Raw genomic sequence first — 13,422 nt, forward strand, 5'->3', positions numbered from 1 at the left:
CTTCGCATACTTCAGGAGACTGGAGAAGATGAAAATAAAAAAAATGAGTTTTACTTACCACTGTTGGCGTTGATAGATAAATAGTGACCATGTTAAGTCTCTTGGCAATAGTCATGATAATTGGATGGAGAAGGAAAGCACCGTAGGTCAGTCGGTCTAAGGGTATGAAAGCACTATAGGAGAGAATGCTAGTCACAATACCTGCAAGATGTAAAATATATATACTTATATGCACATACATACACACAATAAATATACATACGCATAAATAAATAAATATATATATATATATATATATATATATATATTATATATATATATATATATATGTAATATATATGTAATATATGTATATATATATATATATATATATGTAATATATTAGGGAATAACAAGTATTCCAGGTTATCAGGAAGTTTACTATTTTACACTTTTCTAATGAAATCTAAAAAATATATATATATATAATATTGTTATTACAAATTTGGGATATTTACCAATAGATAAGCAACTCCTATTTCAGGATAACCTCATGGAATGGTATACGCAGAGAAAATTACATCAAATAAAATAATTAAAATAACATCAAATAAAATTAGTTAAATAATTATATCCTATCCGTTATTAATCAATAGGGAAAGAAGGTAGTACAAGTATTTGCTACACATGTTTCTGCACTGGTGGGGTGTGTATTAAGGCTATACTTAATACATAAATCCACCAATGCATCCTCAGGCTATGTATATTATTATTATTATTATTATTATGTACAGGTAAAAGTTGAAAATTAAAAGTTAAAAATCATATTAAAAATAAAAATTACAAATATATTTTTTTAAATATTAAATACCTAGAGTACAATTAAGATATATATTGGAAATGCTCTACCTAAGGAAATTATTAACGATTAAATTAGAAACATATCAAATCTTATAATATATCTAAATAAATATTATAGAAATTAATAATTTAGTGTAAAATATACCCCTGTCAACACTGATATAATAAAACATATTCTATGTCAAATGTGAATTAATAGTCTAGAATAAAGATTAATTAGTAAATACAACTACTTACATTAGCAACTTAGTGAACAAAAGTAGCAAAAAAAGTAAAAAGGTAGATTACTTTATGACATAAGGTTTAATCCTGCTAGTTCAAGTGCAAATATGTTTTTAAATATATTTGTTAAGAAGGGCATCCAGCTTGGCGTTAGGAAGGGCATCCAGCTGTAGAAACACTGCCAGATCAGACTGGGGCCTGGTGCAGCCTTCTGGCTTCCCAGATCCCCGGTCAAACCGTCCAATCCATGCTAGCATGGAGAACGGACGTTAAACGATGATGATGATGATGATGATGATGATTTGTAATTTTTATTTTTAATATGATTTTTAACTTTTAATTCCTAACTTTTACCCGTACATAATAATACTTTCACTAAAATAACCATGATAGCACCATCACTACCAGCAACAACAGCAACAACAATGGCTGGCACCCTATCGGTTAGCAGGGCAAGGGTTCCAGTTCATCCAATCAACAGAACAACCTACTCATGAAATTAACGAGCAAGCCCACAGATATGTGTACCCTTAATGTAGTTCACAGGGAGATTCAGCGTGACACAGAATGTGACAAGGATGGCCTTTTTGAATTACAAGTACAATTCATTTTTGAGTTGAATGGAGCACTGTGAAATAAAGTGTCTTGCTCAAAAGCACAATTTTCCACCAAGAATTGAACTCACAACTTTATGATCAGGAGCTGAATGCCCTAACCATTAAGCTACATGCCGTCACACACCAACAACGACAACAACAACAATAGCAGTGCATCATGAAACTGCTTTAAGAGCTTACGGCAGCAAGTTGGCAAAAACGTTAGCACGCCGGGCGAAATGCTTAGTAGTATTTCGTCTGCCACTATGTTCTGAGTTCAAATTCTGCCAAGGTCGACTTTGCCTTTCACCCTTTCGGGATCGATAAATTAAGTACCAGTTATGCACTGGGGTCGATGTAATCGACTTAATCCCTTAGTCTGTCCTTGTTTATCCTCTCTGTGTTTAGCCCCTTGTGGACAATAAAGAAATAAGAAACTGTTTTAAGAGCTTACCGCCATTTCCTGAAGCGCAAATAACAATCACCCATGAGACAAGCAAGGCCCAGATTGGACGAGAGAGGAGTTCGTAGGATGTTGTTTGAGCATTTGTCCAGACTATTGGATCATCTGTTTTATACATAGTGTATTTTATGTAACAAATCACCATGGAGATAGCCAACGTGATAAACCAACCGAATGAGAGGTAGAGCTGCAGAAATGGTAGAATGAAAAAATATTGAAGAAAATGAAAAATATAAGGTAAAAAAAAAAAAAGAAAATGAGAGAAAAAAATATAAAAAGGATGAAAGGAAACAAGAAAAGTGAGAGAGGGGGGAGGAAAAGGGTTGTAAAGATTTGAAGGAAGGAGTGAAAGAAGAGAGAGGGGGAAAGTGAGAGGATTGTATGTGGGGGAGAAAATTGAGGGTGGTACATGAGGAAGAGAGAGAAGTGGGGAGGAAGGAACATGGAGAATTGAGCGAGGGGGAGAGACAGGGAGAGAGGGAGAAAAACAGAGAATGCTGGAGAAATGGAGAGAGAGAGAGAGAGAGAGAGAGAGAGTAGGATGAAACTTTGAAGTCCCTGTCAACATATTCTTGTTAAAGAATAAATATATACTCTACAGAAAGTATTGAGTGATCTTTTTTTTTTAATGTATAATTGTTTTTATTACAACTTGACATAAAAACAAACATTGATGTGTGTGTGTGTGTGTGTGTGTTTAATGGACAGGTGCAGGAGAAGTTCTATGAGCAGAATATGGGTCTTGTCCAGGCATTTATTGATTTAACCAAGGCCTTTGATACTGTGAATAGGGCCTTGCTATGGAAAATACTTGGCAAACTTGGATGTCCGGATCACTTTGTATCTATAATTAAATCATTTCATGATGGGATGGAGCCTTGGGTCAATGTTGGTAGTGGCATGGCAGGACCCATTCCTGTAGAGAATGGTGTCAAGCAGGGTGACATCCTTGCCCCGACTCTCATTTCTTTGCCCTTTGCTGTTGCCTTTACTCATGCTTTTGCCAAGGTTAGCTCTCTAGGAATATATGTCAAGTATCGATCTTCTGGCTGCCTCTTTAATCTGCACTGATTTGCTGCCAATTCAAAAATGTTCCAGTCTCTCATTCATGACCTCCTTTGTGCAGATGACTGTGACTTGGTCACTCATACAGTGGATGACATGCAAATACTTATGAATCTTATTTCTGCTTCTTGCAAGGCATTTGGACTCAGCATTAGCCTGGACAAGACTGTTGTAATGTTCCAGCCTGCACCAGGAAATCCATATGTGGAACCAGCTATCTTGGTTGAAGGAACAATACTGAAAGTGGTAGACAAGTTTGTCTACCTGGGCAGCACACTAAGTCGTTCTTGCTCTCTGGATGATGAAATATCTTTCGGGCTGCAGAGAGCAACCGATTCCTTCAGGTCTCTTCAGTCTTGTGTCTGGTCCCAGCATGGCACCACAAGGGAAATAAAAATTGCTGTGTACCATGCATGTGTACTGACATTGCTCCTTTACTCATGAAACATGGGCCCTTTACAAAAGTCATGTAACGGTCCTTGAACGCTTTCATCAGAGATGTCTAAGACACATTCTGAATGTTGGCTGGACCTTAAAAACTCTAGACAGACAGGCCCCGAGTTTTGAGGCGATGTTGTACAAGCACCAGTTACATAGGACAGAAGACCTTATTAGAATGAAGGATAACAGGATCCCTAAACAGATGCTATATGGGGAACTTATTAGTGGAAGGTGACCCCGGCAGAAACTAAGGCTGCGATTTAAGGACTGGGTCAAGTCCTCATTAAAGGCCTGTGATATGCAGGAGAGCAACTGGGAGAGCAATGCCTGTCATCACCACAAATGGAGGAAGCAGGTTAAGGAGGGGGTCAACATCTTTGAGAAGGCACGTATTCTGCATGAAGAATTTAAGCATGCTGCTCGAAAGCACACTGCTGGTGTAGTGAATGGGGAAAGCTTGGTTTGGAATGTTTGCAGTCGTGTATGCTTGTCAAGAGCAGGGCTCATTAGCCACCAACAGAGCTGCAAATGCAAAATATAAGTTAGTCCTAGAGAACACAATATTCCTGAAGGCCGGCAATGGTTGTCCTCAGTCATGAGTGGATGGCCATCATATACCATCAATATATATGTACACATATATACATAAGTATATATACCATCAATATATAAATATATACACACATATATAAATATATAAATATATACACACATATATATGTAAGTATATATACTATCAATATATATATACACATATATACATAAGTATATATACCATTAATATATAAATATATACACACATATATAAATATATACACACATATAAACGTAAATATATGTACCATCAATATATAAATATATACACATGAACACACACATACACACACATATCATCATCATCATCATCATCATCATCACCTAGCAACAAGACCTTTCCAGTATGTTATTCCTCACCTTTGAAATGCTACGTTTCCTGTGTTTCATTCGTAAGAAATATCCAAGTAATATTCCAATGAGAAATGGGCTCATCCTGGTCCAAGGTTTCGTGTAAACATCATCGAATGTAATTCTGAAATAAATCAATAAAACAATAAATAAAGCAAGAAATGAAGAAAAGAAAATGAATACCCCGGTGAGCACCGTTGAAACAACATTATACTAAAACAGCCATCTATGTATCATAATAAATGTATATACCATTGAAATATATATATATATATAAGGTGACACCAGCACCTGCAAAGGAGAAGCTTGTATATGCAGAAGACAGCAGACCACAACTCTTGGTCTTTTGTTATTTCCTCACTGAGGCCCAGGGCCTGAAGATTCTTTCTCACCACTTCGTCTCGTGTCTTCCTGGGTCTACCCCTTCCACTGGTTCCCTCCACAATTAGAGCTCAGCTCTTCTTTATGCAGCTGTCCTCATCCATATGCATCACATGACCAAACCAGTGCAGTCTTCTCTCTTGCACACAACATCTGATGCCTATTATACCCAGTTTTCCTCTAAAATCCTTTTCACTCTGTTGTGCATGCACACTGACATTACCCATCCAGCAGAGCATGCTAGCTTCATTTCTTTCAAGCCTTAGCAAGTCCTCTGTAGTTAAAGCCCACGTTTCACTGCCATATAGCACAGGCATCATACAATCTGCCTTTCACTCTGAGGGAGAGGCCCTTAGTTACCAACAAAGATAAAAGCTCTCTGAATGTCACCCAGCCTGTTCTCATCCTAGCAACTACACTTTCAGAACTTCCTCCTCCACTGCTAACTTGGTCTCCTAAGTAACAGAAGACATCTACTACTTCTAATTATCCCTCTGAGCATTTGAGGGAGCCTTTTGTCTGTGCATTTTTAGTGCTTATTGTACCTGCACGTTTGCCACACACAAAGACTATATTCTCTATTAACCTTCTTGTGATACCGCTGCACCTCTTGTGTGTCCAGAGCTTGCACTGAATACAACATATGGAGTTTTTACCAACACCCTTCTTATATACTGAGCAGGGCCGTCTCCCAGAAGGGACTTGTGATTTGTCTGTTTTCCTACCTTCTAGAACTTTGGTTTTTGCTAAATTAACTCTAAGGCCCTTAAATTCCAGGCCTTGCTTCCACACCTGAAATTTCTTCTGTAGGTCAGGTAGTGATTCAGCTATAAGAACAAAGTTATCAGCTTAGAGGAGACCCCAGGGGCAGCCAGTCTTGAATTCCTCTGATAAGGCCTGGAGGACTAAGATAAACAGGAGGGGCTGAGAACTGAACCTTGGTAAACTGCTTCCTGTACACTAAATTCATTACTATATTCGTTGCCAACCTTCAGTTTACTAGCAGCATCCCTGTACATGGCTTTTACAGCTCTCACCAACCACTCATTTATCCCTGGCTTCCACATTGACCACCAGATAAGGGAGCAGGGAACCCTATCAAAAGCTTTCTCCATGTTGACAAAAGCAAAGTACAGAGGTTTAATTTTGGCTAAATATTTCTCCTGCAGTTGCCGAACCAGGAATATAGCATCAGTAATGCTCCTACCTGGCACAAACATTTCAGTTTCCATCAGCCAAATCCACTCACAAGGCTTTGGTTGACCCAGGGCTATCGTAGATGGCACCAGCCCAAGGTGTCCTGCAGTGGAGCTGAACCTAGTGCTTTCTTTAGCACAGCATGTCTACACAGAGATTTTTCTCTCAGAGAAAACCCACAGCATCATACCTTTCAATGGTGTATATATGCTTTGTATGATACACCAAATGGTTAAAAAAAAAATGAACATAATAAAGAAAAGAATAAGTGAGTTACTGTAACAGCAGCAGGTAATATGTTTTATAATGATGTGTGGTGCAGAGTTTAGGGAAATGAACTATGGTAAATATATTGTGTAGTTTGGCAAAAAATTCCACATACAACGGTGCCATCACTTTGCACATGTGTTATTCGTACCATAGCAAGATTAGTCACTGAAGAGTTGTAAAGATACCTTGGCTGTTGTTTCGTAATATGCTGTGGGAATGTTGCAATCTGATTTGCTGATTGTTTAGTTGGATGACTGGCTATTTAGAAATTATTGGTCTGTTCAGCAATTATAGGTCTACTTAGCAATCATTGGTCAATTTAGAAATTATTGGTCTATTTAGCAATTATTGGTCTATTTAGCAATTATTGGTCTATTTAGCAATTATTGGTCTACTTAGCAATTATTGGTCTATTTAGCTATTATTGGTCTACTTGGCAATTATAGGTCTATTTAGAAATTATAGGTCTATTTAGCAATTATTGGTCTATTTAGCAATTATTGGTCTATTTAGCAATTATTGGTCTACTTAGCAATTATTGGTCTACTTGGCAATTATTGGTCTATTTAGCAATTATAGGTCTATTTAGAAATTATTGGTCTGTTCAGCAATTATAGGTCTACTTCGCAATCATTGGTCTATATAGTAATGATTGGCCTATTTAGCAATTATTGGTCTATTTAGCAATTATTGGTCTATTTAGCTATTATTGGTCTATTTAGCAATTATTGGTCTATTTAGCAGTTATTGGTCTATTTAGTAATTATTGGTCTATTTAGCAATTATTGGTCTATTTAGCTATTATTGGTCTATTTAGCAATATTTGGTCTATTTAGCAATTATTGGTCTATTTAGCAGTTATTGGTCTATTTAGCTATTATTGGTCTATTTAGCAATTATTGGTCTATTTAGCTATTATTGGTCTATTTAGCAATTATTGGTCTATTCAGCAATTATTGGTCTATTCAGCAATTCTTGGTCTATTTAGCAATATTTGGTCTATTTAGCAATGATTAGCTTGTATAGTGATTATAGTGATGATTGGCTTATTTAGCAATTAGTCTATTTAGTAATGATTAGTCTATTTGGCAATTATCGGTCTATTTAGCAATAATTAGCATATTTAGCAATGATTAGCTTAATTAGCAAATATTAGTCTATTTATTAGAGGAGGAGGAGGAGGTGGAGGGTCTATTTGAACCAATGTGTGGCCAACTCAGCTATGACTACCACATAAAAAGAGACTTTACTCACGATGTTCCAGTTAATAGTTTCTGCCAAAGTACCGTTGTGGCTGCGATGTAGGCACAAAGCAGAAAAGTCACCACCAGAAGTCCAACTGACGGAAGCCTGAAAATGGGAGAAAGCAAAATGGGAGAAACTCATCACCGTCATTTTCTTTTCAAATTTAGAATCAAATTATCAACATGGTGGAAACTCTTCTTTCTACTTGGTTGGAGTTTTTGACATCGTCTCCAGCTGGCTATACGACATGATCTGTGTCCTTATATTTTCAAACAAGGGAATCTAGCACCCCAACTCCCTTGTTTGAAAATATAAGGACACAGATCATGTCGTATAGCCAGCTGGAGACAATGTCTCCTGGGGCTAAATTACAGCAACATTCGTCCTAAACCAGGACTGCCAAGTTATGTTGATAAATAATCTTTACTACAAAGTGCTGTTGCTGAATGTCTCATGTTGTGAGATTTAAAAGTAGTAATTTTCTAATTCCTAAGGACTGGTTTCCTCGTTTCCATGGCACATAAATTCTCCACCTGGAAGGGACACTGGTCTGTCACATGTTTGCCAGCTGAGTGGACTAGAGCAATATGAAATGATGTGTCTTGCTCAAGAACACAATGCGTCACCCAGTCCAGGAATCGAAACCACACTGTTATGATCATGAGTCCAATACCATAACCATTAAGCCACGTGCTTCCCCTATGATTTACTATCACCAGCTATTCACCAGTGGTCATGCTGGAGCACCACCTGATATTTAGGATATTTACAATAATTCTCTTTTCAAATGGTGGAACTTGAAGCAGATAAGCTATGAATAACAGCATGCAAATTTTGGGTTTGAAAAAGCCCTTGAATGGAAAAAAATCGAAGACATAGGCAGCCTTTGACTTTTTTGTTCAAAGGCTTTTTAACCCAATATTGCAATTGTTTATAGCTTTATCTGCTTCAAGTTCCACTGTTCCAAAAGAATTATTCGAAATATTGTAACTATAAGGTGGTGCTCCAGTTTATCGGAGTGGTAGGCATTAGGAAGGGCATCCAGCTGTAGGAACCTTGCCAGATCAGATTGGAACCTGGTGTAGCTGCTGGCTTCCCAGACCTCAGTCAAACCGTCCAACCCATGTCAGCATGGAAAACGGACATTAAACAATGAGGTTGATGATGATGATGATGATATCAATTCTTTTTAATCATTCCATAATTAATCATCATCATCATCATCATCAACATCATATTTTTCTCCCAGTAATGAATAAAGCCTCCAAGCAGCTGTATTGTAACTTTGGACAACAAGTACAATCCAGCTGGCAGGCTTCCTTGCAGTTTCCATCTACTCAGTCTCACTCACAAAGCTTGGGTTAGCCTGAGGCTATGGCAGCAGAGACCCTTGCACAAAATGACATGCGGTGAGATTGAACCCTGGGTCTCTTGATTATGAAGTGGACCACTTCCTTACTACATAGCAATAAGTTTAATTAACAGTGATCGGAATGCTGGGGTTTCACCAATACATGAATCACTTACCTATAGACTGTTTGCCCAAAATAACCCTGTTATATGTCCAGGCGTGACCCACACTTAGAAATATAACACATACTTACGCAGTTATCAGTGATAGAATAATTGGTGCAACGCTGTAAAACTGCACATCATTCGCTAAGTACCAAGTCCAACTCATGCACTAAAAACAGAGAAGTGGTGATGATGTAAGAGAGACAAAATGGTGAACAGCGAAAATAGGAAAAATTACAATTTACAAATCAAAAAATGTGGAAATAGAAATGTTCTACTTTTATTGTGTGGTCCAATTCAATGAACAAAGTAACACAAAAATATTCTTAGTTTCATATTTGGTAATTATAAAAACAAAACAAAACAAAACAAAAAAGAATCGGCCGAAGTTCCAGTCTGGCCGGTCACTCAGCCGGGAAACCCTCTTGCAGACCGATGGCACTTACCATTTCTTCTATTTTATACATATTGTTCAAATATATGAGATTTGACCACCACTTCTCCCGACAAGCTGTTTCAATGCTCAAATCGTTAAAAGGACCTTGAAACATGTAGGGCATCAGACATGTCACGAAAATGAGAATTATTGCATAATATGGGGTCAACCTGGAAATACAAAGACAAAGATATATACATACATACATACATACAGATATATATATATATATATATATATATATATATATATATATATATTTGAGTAATTGAATGAATTATCTTATTAAGGATAATTCGAAAGATAACCGATACCTGGGTAGCAAATTCACATCAGAAAAAACACGGTTGAAGCTACGTCCCTAGGGCATAGACTATGTGTCTTCATGCGGAAATTTGTATGTTTATTTTAAAATTATAAGTATATGAAAGAATGGAGTTGAACGACTAGTTAACAAATATCCTTTATTCTCGACATATGTTTCGAAGGCTGCATATTCCTAATTACGAAGGAATAAGGAGTACATTATGCAGATTTCTCGTCAGGAAAATCAAGGAAACTTATGTCGACATCAAAATGCACAAAAAACTTTTAGCTGACCGCTCTCAAGGAGCCCATGGTGATAATCTTGGGAGCGGTCAGCTAAAAGTTTTTTGTACATTTTGATGTCGACATAAGTTTCCTTGATTTTCCTGAAGAGAAATCTGCATAATGTACTCCTTATTCCTTCGGAATTAGGAATATGCAGCCTTCAAAACATATGTCGAGAATAAAGGATATTTGTTAACTAGTCGTTCAACTCCATTCTTTCATATACTTATATATATATATATATATAATGGAGAAACTGTACAAAATGTTTAAATGGATGATGAGTAAAGCACCGGCACAGTTTTGATTACCTGTTGTTATACTCTTTTTACTCTTTTACTTGTTTCAGTCATGTGACTGCAGCCAAGCTGGAGCACCGCCTTTAGTCGATCAAATCGACCCCAGGACTTATTCTTTGTAAGCCTAGTACTTATTTTATCGGTCTCTTTTTTGCCGAACCGCTAAGTTACGGGGACGTAAACACACCAGCATCGGTTGTCAAGCGATGTTGGGGAAACAAACACAGACATACAAACACGCACATACATATATGATTTTCCAGTTTCAGCTAATGAGCTGTGGCCATGCTGGGACACCGCCATATATGTATATATATATACATATATACGACGGGCTTCTTTCAGTTTCCGTCTACCAAATCCACTCACAAGGCTTCGGTTGGCCCGAGGCTATAGTAGAAGACACTCGCCCAAGGTGCCATGCAGTGGGACTGAGATTTATTGCAGGAACTTCGTAGTGGCACTTGGGGTAAGAGTATTATATGTGTGTGTGGGTGTGTGTGTGTGTGTGTGTATACTCTTTTTACTCTTTTATTTGTTTCAGTCATTTGACTGCGGCCATGCTGGAGCACCGCCTTTAGTCAAGCAAATCGACCCCCGGACTTATTCTTTGTAAGCCCAGTACTTATTCTATTGATCTCTTTTGCTGAACCGCTAAGTGACGGGGACGTAAACACACCAGCATCGGTTGTCAAGCAATGCTAGGGGGACAAACACAGACACACAAACACACACACATACATATATATATGTATACATATATACGACAGGCTTCTTTCAGTTTCCGTCTACCAAATCCACTCACAAGGCATTGATCGGCCCGGGGCTATAGCAGAAGACACTTGCCCAAGATGTCACGCAGTGGGACTGAACCCGGAACCATGTGGTTGGTTAGCAAGCTACTTACCACACAGCCACTTCTGTGCCTATATACATACACACACACATTTACACGGTCTGATCAATAAGTATCCGGACCGTAGCCATAGTAACAAAGCTAAAGTAGATAGTATGAAGTTGCTTGGCAAAGATTGACTTTGAACTCTGCAGTGCATGTGCACTTAGTTTTAACATTCTAGTTCACTTCTACTGTTTATGGAAAGTAAACACGTTAATTATCTTATATACGTCAGTTAAATGGATTTGAATATATCGTCACGAAACGCGCGTCGGCGTTTTAATGTGTATTATTTATTATAGTAATTTTTAGTACAATATTAATAATAAGTTACCCCAACCGCAGAACGGGGTGCCACTGCATGGTGCCAAAGATTCCAACATCACCATCAAAATACAGGACCAGATACTGCAACAGCTTGGGTTTCAGAGGACCACAGCTCTTTAACATCCTCCCTAAATGCCTAAGAGACTTACATGGTGTGGATGTGGGTTTCTTTAAAACTAAACTGGATCTCTTCTTGTCGGGAGTCCCAGATGAACCTACCTCACGACAGGAGATGCAGATGCGGGCAGCAGCATCGAACTCCCTTGTTGATCAAGTGCCACGTATCAGAGATGGCTTCACATATTAGTGTAGCTCATTCAGCGGTGGTGCCCCAGCATGGCCGCGGCCTTCGGGCTAAAACATTTTTAAGGATTTAAGGATTTATATTTAAATTTATATTTTATTATAGAAAATATCTTTCATTATTGGTTGAATGACAACGTGAGAGTAAAGGAAGAAGAGTGAGGAAGAGAGAGGGACAGAGAGAGAACAGTGAAGGGGAAAGGAATATATATTTATTACACACATGTGAGTGAGAACACTTTGAGATATTTTTGGTATCTAACATATGTCAGATATTGCGAGCGCTGCTTCTGATTGGTCAATCCATGGTGATGACCCGAGGTCATGGTGACAGCGCTGCTTCTGATTGGTCAATCCATGGTGATTACCTGAGGTCACGGTGACGGCACTACTTTTGTCATTCATAAGTTACAACTAAACGTGAAGAATTTAGTTATTGGGTTAATAAAATATGGTCGTTTATTCGTGTGCAATAAATAAAATACCAAACTCATTCTCTATGGATACCGTATTTATTACAACGAGTGGCTTGTAAACGTATCTAACTCACTTTCGCTCGTTAGATACGTTTACAAGCCACTCGTAATAAATACGGTATCCATAGGGAACTCGTTTGGTATTCTCTATATATCAATTTTTTTACAGGTGATTCAAATTTGACAACTGTAAGACGAGAAATGCTGCTTACCTCAGGAAACGCGTTAGGTATATCTTAAAGATATGCTTGAGTCCATTTTCACCCCGTGAATAGAAATTATCAATGAAGGAATATGTCAAGAGGGTACCACTGGAAAATAACATAAACATAGAGAAAAATTCAGGAGATTCATTTTTCACACTGGGAGTGTGTGTGTGTGTGTGTGTGTGTGTGTGTGTATGTATATATATGAGAGGTATTGGTATCCAGAAGACCCAAGGTGGCAGGTAACACTATGTAAGTGCTATGGAAGGACCATAGTTAAAGTCTCGGTACAATAATGATCCGAGTGAGGAGTCTGATGTAGGTTTGATGCCATTTGCCAGGGGGACTCCTTTGGTCAGCATGCCCCACATCTCTGCTTTGATGGTGTCCCACAATCTCTGCAGCAGAGAAGCATAATATATCCCATTCATTGTGGTGCTGTTTGCCAGAAAATCTATTATCACTACTCTGTGCTGGTCCCAAAAGACTGTGAGCATCACCTTGCCTGCTGAGGGTTGGACATGATCTTTCTCTGGAATTGATGAGTTATCATGCTTCCATTACTTCAACTGCACTTTAGTCTCAGGGTCATAGTGATAGACTCATATTTCATTCTGTGTGATGAGTTTGCCAAAAAAGTCCTCCTCATTTTCTTGACATATTGTCAAAAGAGCTTGGATGCAATTGACTCGTTCCTCCTTCTAAA

At 38.0% G+C, this 13,422-nt stretch overlaps 1 protein-coding gene across 4 annotated transcripts in view; it reads right to left on the reverse strand.

Moving 5' to 3' along the window:
• LOC115224398 (nose resistant to fluoxetine protein 6-like) overlaps positions 1-13,422 on the reverse strand; it is a 73,719-nt gene that overhangs the window by 4,637 nt on the left and 55,660 nt on the right. For all 4 annotated transcript variants that reach the window (XM_036513490.1, XM_036513491.1, XM_036513492.1 and 1 more), the window contains 7 exons: positions 12,723-12,821; positions 9,627-9,786; positions 9,270-9,349; positions 7,675-7,770; positions 4,582-4,696; positions 2,113-2,308; positions 59-201 (listed from right to left, as the gene is read on the reverse strand). In XM_036513490.1, coding sequence (XP_036369383.1) covers positions 59-201; positions 2,113-2,308; positions 4,582-4,696; positions 7,675-7,770; positions 9,270-9,349; positions 9,627-9,786; positions 12,723-12,821 — 889 coding nt within the window. The remainder of the gene's footprint in view (positions 1-58; positions 202-2,112; positions 2,309-4,581; positions 4,697-7,674; positions 7,771-9,269; positions 9,350-9,626; positions 9,787-12,722; positions 12,822-13,422) is intronic.

The sequence above is a fragment of the Octopus sinensis genome, linkage group LG25 (assembly GCF_006345805.1).
Source record: "Octopus sinensis linkage group LG25, ASM634580v1, whole genome shotgun sequence".
Classification (NCBI taxonomy): domain Eukaryota; kingdom Metazoa; phylum Mollusca; class Cephalopoda; order Octopoda; family Octopodidae; genus Octopus; species Octopus sinensis.